At 29.3% G+C, this 18,808-nt stretch overlaps 1 protein-coding gene across 1 annotated transcript in view; it reads right to left on the reverse strand.

Moving 5' to 3' along the window:
• Positions 1-1,910: 1,910 nt before the first annotated feature.
• LOC113383289 (uncharacterized protein CG43867-like) overlaps positions 1,911-18,808 on the reverse strand; it is a 39,380-nt gene continuing 22,482 nt past the window's right edge. Inside the window, exons 10-18 of the mRNA XM_026621551.1 lie at positions 18,011-18,172; positions 16,318-16,458; positions 16,089-16,233; positions 15,445-15,557; positions 13,664-13,879; positions 9,820-9,924; positions 5,677-6,180; positions 4,138-4,312; positions 1,911-2,790 (exon numbers count right to left, since the gene is read on the reverse strand). Coding sequence (XP_026477336.1) covers positions 2,021-2,790; positions 4,138-4,312; positions 5,677-6,180; positions 9,820-9,924; positions 13,664-13,879; positions 15,445-15,557; positions 16,089-16,233; positions 16,318-16,458; positions 18,011-18,172 — 2,331 coding nt within the window. The 3' untranslated portion in view covers positions 1,911-2,020. The remainder of the gene's footprint in view (positions 2,791-4,137; positions 4,313-5,676; positions 6,181-9,819; positions 9,925-13,663; positions 13,880-15,444; positions 15,558-16,088; positions 16,234-16,317; positions 16,459-18,010; positions 18,173-18,808) is intronic.

Consider the following 18,808-nt stretch of genomic DNA (forward strand, 5'->3'; position numbering starts at 1 on the left):
TAATTGTGATAGATAAGTTTTCACATATTTAATATTTGCTCATATGTAAACTATTATTTCAGAAATATTTACCTATGCTGCCTTTCAATGAGATGTGCTTTTTATTGATTACTAACAGTTATCAGAAATAAATTAAATATCATATAATTATAGTTATAGATTAAAGAAGTGCACTGATGGGCCTTTGGGCATGCTGAGCCTGATTGAAACATTAAATAATCACACATAAAATTAATATATTATTTATTTTACGTTTGGTAAATATTGCATAAAATCTCATTAATTTTATTGAGCCACGTTGGTTTACAATAATACACCATAAAAATTTGAACAATGATATACAATTATATAAAATATCATATTGTGTTTAATATTGTAGATATTATAATTCGAGAAAATCTTCGAATCTATTAGGTCTATATTCAAATCTAATTAATACTCTCTAATATACACAACAGTAATTCTAATATTATTACAATGTCTAATATCTTCTATTTCACAATAAAATTAGTAATGCTTAGTGGCACTATTTGTAAAAAAAATTATATATATATATATATTCATATATATATATATATATATATATATATATATATATATATATATGTATATATATGAATAAATATGTGTGTATATAAGTATATAATAACTGATTACTTATGATTAGTTTGATTTGAAAAATAATGCCTAACATATCAAAAAAATTGGATATTATAATTGTTATTTGCTTTATGAATCATGTCAAGTGTAAAAACATTTTAATAAAAGAGAGCAAATATTAATCCACTCTCCACTATAAAACTTAATGTGTGTCATCATTATGAAACCAGGAAAAATACAAAAAAAATAATTTATTAAACACTTTAGGAACATTTTTGTAATGGAATTACATATATACCTTTTATATTTTTTTTTGTTCAAATAATATACATTTATGATTAAATTAAACTTTAATGTAGAAAAATAGTTATTTCGCTGTAAATATACATAGGAATAATATTGGTTAATTTAATTTTTAATTAAACTTATATAAGAAATTCATTCTATACTGGTCAATAAATAACTATATGTAAATATAGCCCCTACTCGGTATTGCTGCAAATATAAAAAGTTATAAGCATTTAGTTATTCTAACAAATTCATCAAACATAGATAGGTCAACCGTTGAGTTGCCTTCGAAAATCCACGTTATTAAGAATGTCGTCGCAACAAGTTATGTTGTTCTTTTGCACAAGTTTAGTGTTTAATAAATTTTTCTTAGTTTTTCCTGGTTTTATTACTGAATGATGGCACACATTTAATAATATAAATGTGTTTAATTGGATAAAGACTTTTTCTATTTTAACCTTTTTTAATTCGACGATTGGATTGCAAAATATTTCAAATATATATATATATATATATATATATATATATGTATATATATATATATATATATATATATATATATATATAATATTATATAGTGAAAAAACACATTCTTGACTTTATATATGGAAGATAATCGTTTCTTGCATTATAATTTCGATTGCATATTTGACATTTTGATCAAAATTTTATATACAAATCTATTCAAGAAATTTAATTATATTATAATAAAATAATAAAATATTGCTCTCATGTTAAAAACAACATATCTAATGACTTTAATTTTATTTTTATTTTACATAGTAATTGAAAGAAAGTTGTATATTTGACTTACAAATTTATGAAATCAAACAGATTCTATTCTATGCTGTAAAAACTATTAGGTCCGACTTTCAAGATCTTGTACTGCAACATATTAGATTGAATATTTTAAAGTAGAAATTAAACTTGGATTTTTTAATCGTTAAAACATATAAACTAGAACAGATGGATAAAAAATAGTAAGATTGGGTAATAAAAATATTGATATTCAATTGGGTTTAACTTGATAACATGATGACAATCTTTATAATAAAGGTATAAATTGTAATTTAAAGGCATGCAATGTAAGTCTGTTTTTATTGCATATCCCAAATGAGTACTTGTGTTAAAACTATTCTCTTGCCATTGTAGAATCAGTGTGAATCCTTCTTTTCGAATCAGTTGTCATACATTGATGATCTGGTGTAGATTTTAGGATATCAGGTTGGCCATGAGTGCTCAGTGTATTATTGCATGTCGAAGCAACAACCAGAGGTCTAAAAGACCTTCTAGATCCATTTCTTGTTAAAGTATTCATCTGAGGAGTCCCTGGTATAGCATGACCCAGCGCATTCATGTAATCAGCTATTAACAAAGTGATTTCTAAAACTTTTGGTTTGCTCATCACAAACAACATTTTTTCTTCCCCTCCGCAACCATCTTCAGATCCAACAACTAACATGAAATCATCCTGGCAACCTCCAAATGTTATGACACTGCTGTAAGCAAATTTGGATACGACTGCCATTGATGTCAATTCCAAAACAGAGACGCTGTCTTCGGCTACAGCCAACCATGCAGTATTTCTATCACCAAATTTAAGCCTAGCCTGAAACATGCTTGCCCCAAATAGAGGCCACTTCCTGGCGCAAGTTAAATAGATTCTCACACAATCCATAGCACTTCTGCCTTTCAAAGCAAACCACTTACTTCCAATGAGTTCTTGTAGATCCCGTAAGCCTTCGCTAGACAGAGAATCTCTGTACCGATAAGGATAAAATTTGTCAATGGGAATACATGTATTACCAGAGACCCGAGAACGGTCACCCAGATCAATCTGTGCCATCAAAGAAGCCATCTCTATAGCTAGTTCTCTGCTCAGTGGGAAACGACCGGCCACAACTGCAAGTTAGTGGTATAGTAATTCATATAATATTTATATTTTTGAATATATATCTGATTATACTTTATATATATATATATATATATATATATCAACCAGACCATAATAACCATATAAAATAAGAAATTTATGCTGCTAGCTTTTACTTAACTTGTGATAAAGTTTTTTAAACAAAATTAATTGGCACTTTTGATTAAGCAAATTCAATTGCATTAAAAGGTTAGGGGTAATCAATTTTTGTTTTTTTGCATTTTCGTTAAGTGTAATATCTTGAAAATATTCTCTGAAAATTTCAAGTTGATCCAATGATTACTTTTTGAGTTATTTGAGAGTGAAGAGCTCGATACTTATACTCAAGATTATTCTCCCTTACCTTCTGCTGTTTTAAAAGCTATTAGACCGATTTGCGACGATCTCAGCGATGATAATTTACTTTCAAAATGTGTAGTTCAAGATTGAATCCCTAATCAGAAAAAAATTGAGAGCTTCAACCAACTAGTGTAAAAAATGTGCCCACAAACCGTAAATACTAGTTCTACTATCGTACAAATTGCTGCATGCATATTCATAATCATTATTAATGATTATGGATACTCTAGGACCTAATTGTGGGTATAATTCCCATTAGTATGCTGAAAAATTGGATGCTGAACGTGTGAAAGTGGCAGATCAGCGCGCCAACGAGAACATTCCGGAGCCCAGAATGGTTTGTAGGCTGCAGCAAATGGAAATTTTGGAAATTTTCACAATGACTAATGAACTATTATATAGCCCAGAAATAGATGACTCGGTTTACGTAATTCAATAATTCGTATTTCTGTACGAAAACCCAATGTGAAACTTTAAGCGCGTTTTTCTCAAAACCTTATGCTTATTTACCTATGCTCAAAACTATATTTTTTGAACTGGTGACAACTGTAACTCAAAAACCGCTTAGTAGATCTTAATGAAATTCATACAGCTTTTAGAATACATAACAAACTCGAGCCTGATCTAATCTAAAATTTAAATTTTTTAAGACCAATTAACTGTTGATTTTTTTTTCTAAAAATCTAGATTTTTTTTCTGATGCCGCCATTTTGTTAATTTTTGCAAAAACAAGAAAAGCTTCGATCAGGCCCAGGATTATCTATTTACAAAACTATTTTTTTTTTATTCGATAGATTTTAGATGGACCTCCAAGGAATTATGACTGTCACTGCCAGGACCGTTTTCTTAAAATGGGTCACTAAAAACAGCTATAACTTTAGAAATAATTTATTTACTAAAAAAAATTGAAAACGAAAATTTTCGAGAAAACGTTACTGTTATAATATACAAATTAAAACCATTAAATAATTACTTACTTTGCTGATTAACCTGGTAGCACATTAACAAACGTTCCTTATCTGTTTCCATGCGGGCTGAATGTTTCCAGTAAAGACGGTTCTTGTAGGTTAATTGGATTACTCGAGAATTTTCAAACTTACCAGAGCCTTTTTCTCGAAGCGCCGTTTCCCATCTCGATATTACATCGCATAGCTAAAAACCAAATATAATGTTATTTTTATACTACTGGGGGTAATAATATTTTTTATATTACGTTTTTAATTTTACAAGTATAAATTTAAGAAGAATCTTATCACGTATGCGGTAAAATATAATGATGTAATGATGTATATGGTAAGCTTTTTATATGCATCTATACTGCAATAAAATATTTATAAAAATAATAGTTTATATAAAACAGAACTTCGTCTTTCAATACATCGTTCAGTAATTAAACATTCGCATTCAAACATTTGCCTTGGTTCACAAGCACCTTTATAAATCTTTGTATTTATTTTTAATAATTTAATATTAAATATTTTTTATTTTATTATATAACTCTGTGTTTGATTATTTAATGTTCTCATTTTTGTGTTTATTTTAGTTTTGATTATTTGTATGCATTGATTGAGTCAAATCAAGGCACGAAACGTTCGCTATTATAATAAAAACATTCTTTATGCAATTTGTTGAAGTAAAACTTCTTTAGGCGCGACTAGGGTGTAAATCCGTACAAATGCAACGAAAGTCTGTTACGCCCGAACTGTTCGTCAATCGCTCTCGATGTGATCATTTCTATACGGGTCGATTGTGATTGGCCGTCGTGTATGTGAATAGAGATCTGTCGTTGTATGCGTACTGATATCAACAAGGAAATCGGCATAGATAAATAAACATTTTAAAGTTACATCGTAGTACGAATCTTGATTTAATGAAAAATGCATGAATCGGAAGACTATTTTACTCAGTTCCTTGAAAATATAAAACAAATTAAATATTTTTTAGACAAGAGAGATATTACAGCTGTTCAAAGAATGAGATTATATCGCCAGCGAAAAAGACATACAAGCAGTCAATGAACGAATGTTAATTTTAATTACATGAAGTTCTTCAAACACAACTACATGATAAGTGAAGTTGCGAAAACAATATTTGTATAAGCGTTGTTTAACATAATCCACTGTGTGAACGAATATTATAGAATTTATTAATCAGCAATTACTTCATTTCTCTAATGAAGGTTCATTTCTAAATGCTAATTACAATGGCAATGGCGATCATGTCATATTTGAAGTATGACTTTAATTACATTATTGTCTTTAAATATTATACATATTTATAACGCTATTATAAATATATAATTTATTATTTATCATTATATAAATGTGTGTAATGGTTGACACTAATAAATGTGCGCATCACGAGCGTTTTCATATTACTAATTAACATTATTCAAAATTGTTATATGATGTATTTATTTTTACTTAAAAGCCATCTTGTACAGTAGCAAATGAGTTTTACTTCAATCGCGTGTGAATTACGTTTGTGACATAATATGAACAAATAAAGATACCCACCTTGGATGCTGGTTCAATAAAGTTTTCCAAATCCTTTTCAATTGGATCGTCACTAAATAATGTGAAACCATTAGCTGAGCTATCTCTGCAAGCTATCTCCTGGCTCAACGTCCTTAAAAATTCTTCGATAGTTGTAGAACCATCAAAACCGACAACTTGATAAGCACCATTGGCCATATGAACTGGTATAGAGTGAGGCAAAGAGTGGTGATAAGGATTCTTCAAAAGTATACTCAAGACTTCCATTCGTGACGGTTTTAACTCCCTTCCACCATTTTGTATAGTTCTCTCCAAAGCCCTTTCACAATAGGCCGCGTATTTGCCACATTCTGTTTTTGTCTCGCAAGAGTTGCGTGACAAATGTAACTTAAGATACCATAACAAACGGCTATTTCGAGGTGTAAATAAGCTTACGGCCAAAGCTAGAAGTTGCCAACACTGGATGAAGCTGTAAGTCGGAGGATTGCTTTTACAACATGCCGGTGTTGATGGAATTGCTGGTGTCTAAAAAAAAACATAAAAATGTCATTCGAGTAAGAAACAACATAATTTTATTATTATACTTTTTATTATTATGTTGCTCAGAGAAAGCAACGATTACTTTAGAAAAAAAAACACAATGACACTCCATTTGACACAGTTAAATATAGAAACCTATTTTAAGTACTAATATTTGTAAATAAACAACAAATATCAAATCAATACACTAATATAATTGCTGAAAAGAACAAATTTTAAAATTATTAATAAATGATCTAAGTTTTACCTTACAAGTTTTAAATGTATCATTATTATGAAGTAAAAATAAATATAAATGCATTCTTGAAAACATAGGATGTGGGCGACAAATATAGTCTCCATTTTCGAAATAATTCGATAACTTATTTCACCTTTCTACCTCTTTATTTGCCTGAGATAAAGATGCGAAAGATAGTATGGTCCCATTTTTCAAGCTCACTTTTGGTCATACTAGTTAGTCTTTTAAGGTAAAGATTAAATAGATAAAGAAAAATCTAACTTAACTAAGACAAAATGCGAAAGAGAGATAAAATAAGAAAAAAAATCACAAGGAATTCTTTGATTTGTTTGACACATTATGTTTTGTTATATTGTTAAATTATATCCACAAGCTTTGTTTAAATGATTATGCTGTATTGTGTCACATATTTCTGACAATCAGAGTTATAAACCATTTTATAGCTATTGTTTTTTAACCTCCACATGTCTGTCAAAACCGTCCGCTGTGTGGTGTATATATATATATATATATATATATATATATTGCAGTGGTATTCACCCATTTGTAATAATTAAAAATAATATTATAAACTACTATATAACGGTCAGAATACAAACAACACAGTTACTGTTACTCATAGCTACAATACATTGTATGCTCGCAGTAACCTTGCAAGCGTTGATAAAATTCCTTTTCAAACCACAAACGGCGCCTTAACAACTAAGTAAAGCGTAGTTTTGCACTATGCAGTAACATTGAACAAGGATTACAATGTCAAATTGAATCAAGCACATAAATACTAAGCAATGACGCATTTGTTGTTCAGTCGTCATCAAGTTTTCAATAAGTTCACATCAATATAGTTCAGTCGTAATAAAGTTATCATAATGTCCAGTCAATATGAGTCAATAATATTTAGTAATCAATAGAGTTATATTTAAGTTCAGTTGTTCAAGTTATATGCAAAGTCTACAAGAAGCATGAAATAAACAAAAACATCAAACGTCTTCAATCTGTTTCACTGATTCGCTTTCACAGTTGGTACCAGCTTGTTAGCAGTAGGAAGAACGTACATATTGTTGGCAACGTCGCTGAATGGGGCACAACAATATATTGTAATACATATAAAATCCTAAAAAATGCATATTGACCTTGACTAAACATCCTAAAATTATCTGAAAACAATGATTACCAAACAAAAATAATCACTTTCTGTGGTGACTTAATATAGGCCTGATGTCAATTCTTTCAAAAAATAGATAAAATGGAAAACTATCAACAAACCCAGACCATAAGTTTCAAACAATATAAATAACTATTCAGCAAGATCAATGAATTAAAATTGCGTTTGACAAAGACATTGGAATTAAATACCATATATATTATAAATTACACTGATGATAAGACAAATCTAGTTTAGAAGCGCTTTTAATATTTATTAATAAATATATAGTGCATAAAGGGTGTTCATATTTCTACTCACAATTGGTTATATATATACACACATATAAGAATGTATCGGATGTGTATGTATGTGTCAAATGTGTGATCATAGGATAGATTGTGTTGATAGTTTGGAATAAACATAAATGAAGAAAAACACAGATTAAAAATAAACTTTATAAATAATAAACTTTAATTGAACGCAATGTACTCTGTTATTGTCGAATAAATTATTGTCAAATAAAATAGCTCTATTTATCCGTCAAACACGTTTCATTGCCACTAATATAAATTAACCGATCTGAAAAATATTGTTATTAATTATATTATTTAATTATGTTAATTATATTTCAAATATAACGTAATTATGAACAATTTTTAACCACATTGATATGTTTTGCTTATATAGTTTGCTTGCTTAAAATTAGTGAAACCATAATCTGGAGCCAAAAATAAAAAAAGTGGTGGCTAGAAAAAATACCATATAATTGATTGCCTGGATTTCGATAATTTTGGACAAATCGATAATTGTCAAATTTTCCTAAATTTAGTACTAAAATTATCACATCCAGTAATTATTAATCGACTTAAAAATGGCAAAATGTATATTTTTAATTATTTGATCTGCATAGTTTTCAAATATATTCAATCTACATAAACGCATTTTCTTAGGCAACTGAAGTCGAAAAATTAAGTAGTCATGTATAACAAAACAAAACAAAAATCTTTTATCTTTTATCATCCACTATTATTAAAACGTTTGTATCGATTATTGACAGAATTGCTTCTGTGTAATAACGCTTTTGATAAAAGCTAGAATAAATTTATAATAATAATGAAAGATTATTTTTCATAAAGAGTTGTTATTGCATTTTGTTAACTCGATCGCTACGAATGTCGTCGATGGACGACATCCACATGACGTGCTATGTGTACGCATGTCGTTCGTGGATGACATCCGTTTAACGTGCTGTTTGTACGGATGTCGTCCATGGACGACATAGCGTGTCGGACTTCGCTTCAATTTTCGTCACTAGTTTAACGCTTTAAGATTCATCATGAGTTAAAGTATAGATAACTCCTTTTTTATTGTAATTTTTAGTTTATTGCTTTTCTAATAATTTTTAGGTTTTTTACTATTACATTTAACTATATATTATTGAATACATTTCAAGTGTAGAGAAGACTAAGCAATGTTCCTAAAAGCAAGAAAAGCAATGTTCCTAAAGGCAAGAAAAGTACACCAATATGAATATGTTCGTATTTTTTCTGAATTATGCGATAGTGAGAAAGAGTTCTATTCAAAAGAAGACGAAAACAGGAATTATAAAAGACGATATTAAATGAATTAAAAACTTAATTTTTTATCCCCTGCATTTTGAGGAAAAACGTCTTTACAAATTTCGTACAGAAATATTTGTTGCAAAAAAATGGAAACTAAAATGACAATTATTTCCACTCTGTTAAATAATTCTATCGAATCCTAGATCGGAATGAGCCATTTTATATTTTAAAATTCTTATGACTTATATCACATAAAACATGTATGTGCTTCAATAAAATATTGCTGAATGCAAATTTAAATAATTTTAATAAACCTATAATTCTTGATTTTATCTAAGAAAATATTCTTAGCAAATATTATTTCAATTTCATTGAAAAGGTATTAATCATGATGGTTTGAATGAGTTTCATAATTGGTTTATGAAAGGTAATCGAGAGATGTTAAAAAGATTCAGAATTAATTTCTGATAAAATTATTCTATTTTGTATCATTTACTTCAAGCACATAGTAAAATAACTAGAGCAAACGCATTGAAATAAAAAATAAACAATAACCAACAATTGCAAAAAAAATAACCACAAAATGTAAACAGAAAATTTTCATCAGAATATAAATGAAAATAAATTAAAGTGAGTGATTTTGATAGTGTATACTGGGTGGTTTTGAAATCACCCACCTGTATGGAGTTAGTAGGCGAACCATTATCGACGCTAGCGTGCGCATTCTGCACACCATGCGTATCACATGTAAACAGCGTTTGCGTGGCGCACAAGAGCAGTTGCTGCAAAAATGCAAAAACGCTCAATATGCAGCTAAAATTTGACTTCATACAGTACTATATATATTTCAAAATTATGATAGAAACATTCATGTTTATGGTAATAAAATGATATAAAATGATACAGAAACGGGAGCTTATTAAATTAGAATAAAAACAGTTTATATCACAAAGAAAAAACATTATAATTTTATTTAGGAGGAAGTCCCCGAGTGGCAAACACCTAAGGTTATTTATAAATAAATCAAAAACTACTTTATAAAATGTTTATTAAATTATGACTTATGTTAGATAACGAAGTTAGAAATCAAACTGAATTAACAAAACCGTAACCTTTGCTAAAAATAATTAATACTATGAATCAAACTTCGGTAACAAAAAATATAATTTTAAAAAGTGGCACCTAGCACCGGACATTTCAAATTAACCTGAATTGAACAAATATGTAGCCATCTCCACACTGTGGAATGTATTGCAAAAAAATCACTATTCATCCACTATTTCCTCCAAAATTTTTCTATCTAAAATTTCATATTGGCTGGGCCACACCGATGCTCTCAGCTAGAGCATCCATCATAAGCTTTTCGTTCTTTGACTAAGAAAAATACGACAAATGGGGGTATGTAGTGACCGTTAGCACTCATACAGAACAAAATTAAATAATTAGAATAAATTACGTCGATTTTCACAAGAAATATCAATATGTTCACAATCCGGCGCTAAGAAACGACTTATTGTCCTGTGCTAAGCAACAGACATTTTCGTTCATTTGGTGGTACTTACTAAAATTGTTTAAAATATCTAATAATATTTTACCATTTTACGGATAACAATCAAGTACTAATGTAAATACATAAATATACTAGAATTACTTCCATTGATATTTAGCTGACGCCGTGAATTTGCTCCTAAACCAGCAAGTGGTTGCTCCCGCCGTGTGTGCGTCACAGGCGAGGGTCGGCGTATGATCCTGTACCTGTGTGCCCCCTGCGCCCCTTTCATTTTTATTTTGAAATGAAGAGATTTGTATTCGCTTAAATAAAACGTGTTAAATAGAGTGTCCGGCACTAGGTGCCGTCCGGCGTTACGGGACTACCCCAGTCATGCTATCGCAGAGTCATTTTAGACAGATTTGTTCATAAAGTGAATTTGTTTCCAATAAAAATGTGTATTTGATCACTAGTACCGATCTTATGCTTATGGTAGATTATGTTCCAAACTTAAAATCCAGTTTTGCAACTGGGCTCACTTGGAATCAACATATATTTTCTGTGCATTTATGATAAAAAGCTGATAAGCAAAAACTGATGTATTGCTGCCTTCAATGCAAAATTAAATATAATAATATTATATGCTCTGCCGTAAAAGAATAAATTATTATCCTAATTACTAATTATTAGCCAAATGCCGACCAAAAGAAAGAAAGAAAAGAAGCAAGAACGGTTAAAAAATATGGGATTTGCCTATGCCAAAAACATAGGCAAATGTATGTTCATACATACAAATGAACATTTTTTTACATTACAAATGAACTTTTTTTTGCTACGGAAAACATTATTTGTGTGATAACAATAAATTTTTTATTAGAATAATATGCACTATGCTTACAAAATAAAGCATATATATATATATATATATGATTTAGTAGTTAATTATTCGCCCTCAAGAACTCACTCATATATATATATATATATATATATATATATATATATATATATATATATATATATATAATATACAAAATTCTTCAGTAATAGCGTATGAAAGGTTAATCCTCCTAAACGATTATTCGGATTTTGATAATTGTCTCTGAAGTTTGTAAAGGGATTTTTTTAGGATTTTTTGATTCAAAGAAATATAGCTAGATTGTTAAATTACAAAAAACCGCTTATCATTGTTTGACGTTGAAAATATTTGAGACATTGTTTGACATTAAAAACAAATGAAGACTGTCATTTGCCAAACATTTCAATTCACTAATAGGCTAAGATAATATTAAAATATAATATATTTATGATCATAAATAAGAAAAATGTAATTTCCACAATATTATTGCCAAAAAGCATCTGAGATGTGCCAAAAATTAAAATAATATAAGATATATTCACCATGCGTCTGACTGTCTGCGCATGCGTCGAATGTTATTGAATATACCCTATAACTATATTTGACGGATTAAATTTTTTTAACTAATGCCATCGTGTTTTACCTTACTCTACTAAACCACAAAAAATTTGCTTATTCAAAAAATTATTTAGAAGTTTCATTGTGTCAAAAATTCACATGTTTGGCATTGGATACGGAATATTTGCTCAAGTCAATGGAGCGTTTTGGATCTGAATAATTTTACTGTGCTCCAATTTGCATGAAATTTTGGAATTAGGTTTATCTTACTCAGTTCAAAAGTAAAAAAAACTCTTTTACCACTTCCCGGGGTGATGACATCCCTTTTCAGTGGTGTGATTTTAATTTTTTCAAAATAGCGACGAATATCGATAAAAGAACTAATTATAAGAGAATAATGAAAATTCGTTTCTTTTTGGCGTTTTTTATCGTTTTTTGCTAATATCTTCAAAAATATACCTTTTAACGAAAATCATGTAATGAACAAAATTATATCAATTAAAATCTTAACTAGTGGTGTGTATGACATCGTGCCTTAAGGCAAATCGCTGAAACTTCGCGTACCGTAACGAAATGTTCGAGGAATATTAAATGTTTTCAAATAGATAAATAAATACTTTAACATTGTTTAATAAAGAATTATATAAACTGAATTGCAAAGTTGAAAATATTTGTTATTGGAACTTAAGTCAGAATTACAATTAATATCTGAATTATTTTCGATATACAAAAAAGAAATTGACAAAAAAAAATTTGAAAAAAAACTTTTTTTTCCCAAAAGCAATTATTTTGTCAAAACATGCAGAAAGTTCTTTGAATCATTCATATCGGACGCTTAGTTCTCTCAAAAACTGCCATTTTTTGCACATTTAGCTTTGTATCTGCGAAACCGCTAGACCTGCCTTTGCCAAAATCACCACTAATCCGCGTCATTACGAATTGAATGTTCTTTGGATCATTCAAATCCGATGATCCGATCTCTCAAAAACTCGATTTCTATTTTCTGCATTCTTTGCTCCGTATCTTCGAAACGGCTGGACCTGCCTTTGCCAAAAACTAATCACCACATCTCCCTATCGATAGGAATCGAATGTTTTTTGAACCATTTAAATCGGTTGATCCGTGCGCCCAAAAACGTCGACGAAAAAATGCGGACATACCATCCATCCATTATTTCTGAGGTATGCCAAAATGTTCAGAAATTTTCAAAACGTCGAGAAATCAAAAATTTGCATTTTCGGTTTTCGTCTCATTACTATAACTACCCTACGGGAAGTTAACGGTGAATTTCATTGTTTCACTATCATTATAGTACTAGTGTTTGCGTTTAAAAAACTATCCAACGAGCATTATTTTTTCTTCAACTTATTATTGTATTGCGAAAATAAGTTACACATGTTTTGTCAAACAATTCCAATGCGCGACCAGTTGCGTCTTTCTCGGGGTGATTTTTAGCCCTTCTTAATTTGGCTAATTTGCAAAATTAATATAGATTTTTTTCGAAATTGGAAACTTTTTAAAATTTATTTTATACCTTTATGTACCCTTGTTAACTATCTACAACATCAACGACCATATATCCCACAAAATATAAATTTAATCATTTAAAATAGCTTACCCTGGCAGGTTTAGTAAGTGACGCGGTAGCTGAAGAACCAGTCGAATGTGTGGCGTTGTGCGACAAATGTCTGGACGTCTGCTTAACCAGAGCGCATATCAGCTCCGCTTGCAGTTCGGGCGCGTCAAGACACTGCTGCAAAGCATTTTGTGCAAGCACCACATGATAATCAATTCCTGCTTGTTCCATAGCAGCCGATGAAAATAGCTGGCAACACTAAATAAATTAATTTTGTTTTAATAGTTTGAAAGGAGATGTTAGAGAATTTAAAAAAATAGAATAAAACTCATAACATTGTTATCTTATACTTGTTTATCTATGACTCATAACGTCCTGCTAAATACATCTTTTGAAAATATTTTTTTCTCAAAAATGAACAATAGAGTTTTTCAGATAATAAAATAAACTAATTAAAAATAAAAATAATATAACAATTTAAGGAGGGTCCATTAATAACATAAAGATTTCAGGGGAGATTGACAAAAAATCACGGGAAAGGTATAGTAAGATATCACATGTATTTATTTTTTACCTGAATTTCAAACTAGCTATAAGTGGAATTCTGTCTTAAGGCAATTAAGGCATCGTGCCTTAAGGCAAATTGCTGGAACTTCCCGTACCAAAAATTATTATTTTTTTAAAAACGATTAACATTTTTGAAAAAAAATTACTTTGGAAAAATAAGATTTTTGAGAAACTATGAATTGGACAAAAAATAACTTTTTAATGAAAAAAAAATTTAAAAAAAAAAAAAAATTTTTTTTTGAAAAAATTTTTTTTTTCTTTATTTTGACATATTGTGGAAGATCTGAACTTTTTTTTAAAGCAATCGTACTACTTTATCTGCATAGGGACAAAATATAAAGCGCGTAAGCGCCGCGTCGCTGTCTAACGCATAAGCATTGGTACGGAACCCATAGGAAGGTTAACAAAATGTATACTTATTGTTAAAATCTCTATAAAATATCTGATAATTTGATGTGCATATGTCCAATGATCATTTTTGACCGCCAAATGGCTCATTTTTTTACTTTTTCCTTCATATTTCCGAAACCGCTAGACTTACCTTCATGAAAATTTTATCGATTCTTCATCTTGTCAATACAAGTGAAATGATTTTTGAATTATTCAAATCGGACGCTCCGTTCTCTTAAAAACTGAGTTACCGTTTTCGGCACTTTTTGCCCCGTATCTTCGGAACGGCTAGACCTGGCTTTGCCAAAAACTAGTCAGCACGTCTCCTTATCAATACGAATCGAATGTTTTTTGAATTATTCAAATCGGTTGATCCGTGTTCCCGAAATCGTCGACGAAAATTTGTATCCGCACATACATACACACACGTACATACATACATACATACATACATACACACACACACACATACATCCATTTTTTCTAAGGTATGCCAAAATGTTCAGAAACCTTTGAAACGTAAAGATATATAAAAATTTTCATTTTCGATTTTTTTGCGATTACTATAACTTGCCCTACGGGAGGTTATAAAAATTCAAACATTTTCAAAACTTTTTTTTCTCGTAACTAAAAATATATGTGATGTTTGGTGGGAGATGGAGGTAATCTTGAATATCACCACGTATCACTGGGGGTCCAAAAATACTTAAAAAATCAATCACGAGATTAATGGACGCCCCCTTATATAAAAGCAAACTATGAAAATATAACATCAATTGAAAACCAACTTGATTTTGATTTATAATTTTTCATAAAAATTAATATCTTGTATCAAATAATATTCTAATTATTGTAATATTATCAACCTTAAATAGCTTAATTGCTTCTGCCTGCAGTCCCTCTGAATGCAAGGTTGTCAAAGGCGAATGAATATTGTCTTTCGTATGTAAGAGGTGAGGATGCCGCCAAATTTCACATGCTGAAATGAGTTTCAAAAATATTAATGTTCTATATATTTAAATCTTGATAAATTTTTATGCAAATATGTTTAACTAGTTGGTATTGGTATTTTGCCTTAAAGCAAGTTATATGACCTTCCCGATAAATAAATTAATTTATGAGTGGTTAAAAGTATTCGAAGTGGATTTATTACACATTATTGAAAATCCTTGAAACTTCTCCTTCGGAAAGTTAAAATGTTAAGAAGTTTTCACTTTTGGTATTTATATTATACTATTCATCTCACTAATAAATTTGTAGTTTTTTTTTTTTTAATAAAAAATTCTCCTTCGGGAAGTTAAAAATAAGGTTTATATGTATTCTTATATTTTTACTTTTTATATTTATATTATACTTATTCATATCAGTAATAAATTTGTAGTTTTTTTTAAATAAAAAACAATTCAATCAACTTGATTTTGATTGACTTACTCAAACACATAAAGGTTGTCCTAGTACAAAAACGTTGTAATATATCTGAAATATATAAATACATGAAAAAATATTTTACCAGGATTTCCATCAGTTTCCATAAGTTTCTGAACTAGTTGCTCATACAAAGTTCCAGAATTAGACCCAGCGCCACTAACAATGGTGAGATGATATAACCAATTATCCCGTTCTTGTTTATTCGGTAGAATTAAATACGTCGGACCCTGAGGAATAATATATTAATTTATAAAAAAAATTAAGTGTTGCAAACTTATCAATTGTATTTTTCATAATTATTTATATCTAACCTGATGCTCAGGGTATATAGACACTGTCAGCCTGGCTTGTGAAGTGCCACCATGTTCTTCTCTTTCTTCAGAATCGGAGTCAGAAATATGCTCAACTTCTTCAACTCGCGCGTCGCGCATGTTTATTTGCCCCATAGGATTCTAAAATTCAAAATAAAAGTAAGCAAAACAATACAGTATATCCAGAGAAAATTCGCTCAATACAAAATTTAGCCTTTCCTTATTAGATAAAGTTGATACGTTATTTCACTGCACGCTCACACAAAAGTATGCAAGTGAGAATAAAAGGATTTTTATATTTTAGGTAAACCCCAAGTATTTGAATATTTTTAAAGATGCTTTCGTTATTCAAACGTATTGATAGATTTTTTAATAGTAAAAAAATATTAAGGGAGTATTCTTGTGTAGAATTTCAAAAAAATCGATTTTTTAACTATCTAAGAATATGGGTACGAGAAGATTTTTAAAAATTTGAATTATTTTCGGAGATGTAGGCATTTTACTGACCCGGTCTCCAAACTGGTTCAGCAGGGTCTAATCGGACAAAAGGCATTAGGAGGTCATTAGAACAATTTAGAACATTTATTACTGTTTGCATATTCAATGAAGGTTTCTTTCCGATTTTAAAAATGATGACCTTTATGGTAATGCAAATTGGGCCAGGAACTCATTCATTTGCTGTAAGACGAGACAACGCCCGGATTGAACGATCTGAAATACGTACATCCAACGCTTCAAAGGAGGCTAGAACTGCTTCGTTGGAAGAGAGAAACGAAGAAAATAGTTTTTTGAAGTAGAAGAAAGTCCGATGCATGAAGCAGGAGTGGCAGATTAAATAAAAGAAGTATAACATATCATTTTATGACTTTGACAGCAAAAAACTTCACGCAAAACTTTAAATTCGTTCTTCTCAGAACAGACTTTTCAGAACTGTTGCCACGATTTCTCGAGTTTTACTCGACTGATTCACTTGAAATGTTCAGAGAGTCTTGTTTATAAACCTATCTGTAGCCCGAACTAGCATCGTCCCCAAATTCCAATTTTTATTATTTTTTAAAAATTCGAGAAACTCAAAAAACAGTAAAAAAACACAGTTTTTTTCAAACAGTCGCCAATTTGTAAAAAAAAATTTGTTTACTCATCATTGTAGATTAATAATCTTATTTTTTTTTCATTTCCGGGGTGAAATCATGGCAAGACTGAGGTGCCAATTTTTTGAGACCCCCCACTTCATCAACCGCCCAATTTTCAACATATTTTTTTAAATTTTTGTTTTGTATTTTAATAAAATTAATATACAAGTGGTAAAAAAATGGATAGTAAAAACATTCATTGCTTTCTTTTACAAAACTTTAAAAATGACCTAAAATTCATTGCTCTACACTAGAATACCCCCTTAAGGAAATATATAATAAATAATTTGTATATTTTATTCACATAATATAATAGTGTCAAAAATTATAACAAAAAATACAGAAGTAAATTTGTATTAAATGAATTGAATTGAATTTCATAATTTCATACCTGTACAAAGCTCAGTTGCTAATTTATCAATAAAAGCTATTGTATTTTTTGAATAAGAATACGTTTCCATACTAAATTTTAATAACAAATTTTTCATGAATTTAAAATTATCATCTTCTCATAGACTATAGTTATAAGAATATTTAAAATATAAAACATATGAACTTACAGTATCATTAGGCGTCTTAAAATATAAAAACATTTTGCCCATTAATGAACACCAGCATTTCTTGGCATGACCATTTTTAACTTTCGTCAACCATCCTTGAACTGTTGGTTTCTGATCCTCCTTGCTAAGCAGAAGCCTGGCCGCATTTCTTCTTTGTACATTCTATAAAAAATTGGAAGTATCATATTAAAATATTAAATTAATAAATTAATATAAGATAAAAAGCGTGTTATGAATAATATAATATTACATGTCTGATGATAGTCAAGACAACAAATTATGCTATTCATTTAAATCATATTGGCTACCTGATTAACAAAATAGAATTTTTGAAATAGAGTTTTTCATAGTTCAAAAATAAAAATTACAATATTTAAGTGGTTTGTTTTATGATATAAATATTCATATAATTTTGATTTTTATAAACCTTTGTAAGAAATTCAAACTCTTAATTTCAGAAAACTTAAACATTTTTCACGAATATGAAATGAATAGAAATTTAATTTTTAACGAAGTAAATAGATTTATGTCAATAATGTGAAATAAAAGTAAATTTTATGTGTATTTCACCAGTGAAAACTAGCAAACAATGTTGAATAATAAATATATATATATATTGGAAAAAAATTCATTGAGAATTCAAAACTATTTAGTAACATAAAAAGTTCAACCAATTTAGTTCAATAAAATTTAAATCCAAAATTATTCTAAACAAAACAAAGAGATCTGAACATCCATTCATCACTCATCAAACTTTGCCAAAATGATTAAGTGACCATTCGAATTTTTTAAGATTTC

This window comes from Ctenocephalides felis, unplaced genomic scaffold, assembly GCF_003426905.1.
Source record: "Ctenocephalides felis isolate EL2017-DRISC unplaced genomic scaffold, ASM342690v1 CF-g0.4_SCAFFOLD_03570, whole genome shotgun sequence".
Classification (NCBI taxonomy): domain Eukaryota; kingdom Metazoa; phylum Arthropoda; class Insecta; order Siphonaptera; family Pulicidae; genus Ctenocephalides; species Ctenocephalides felis.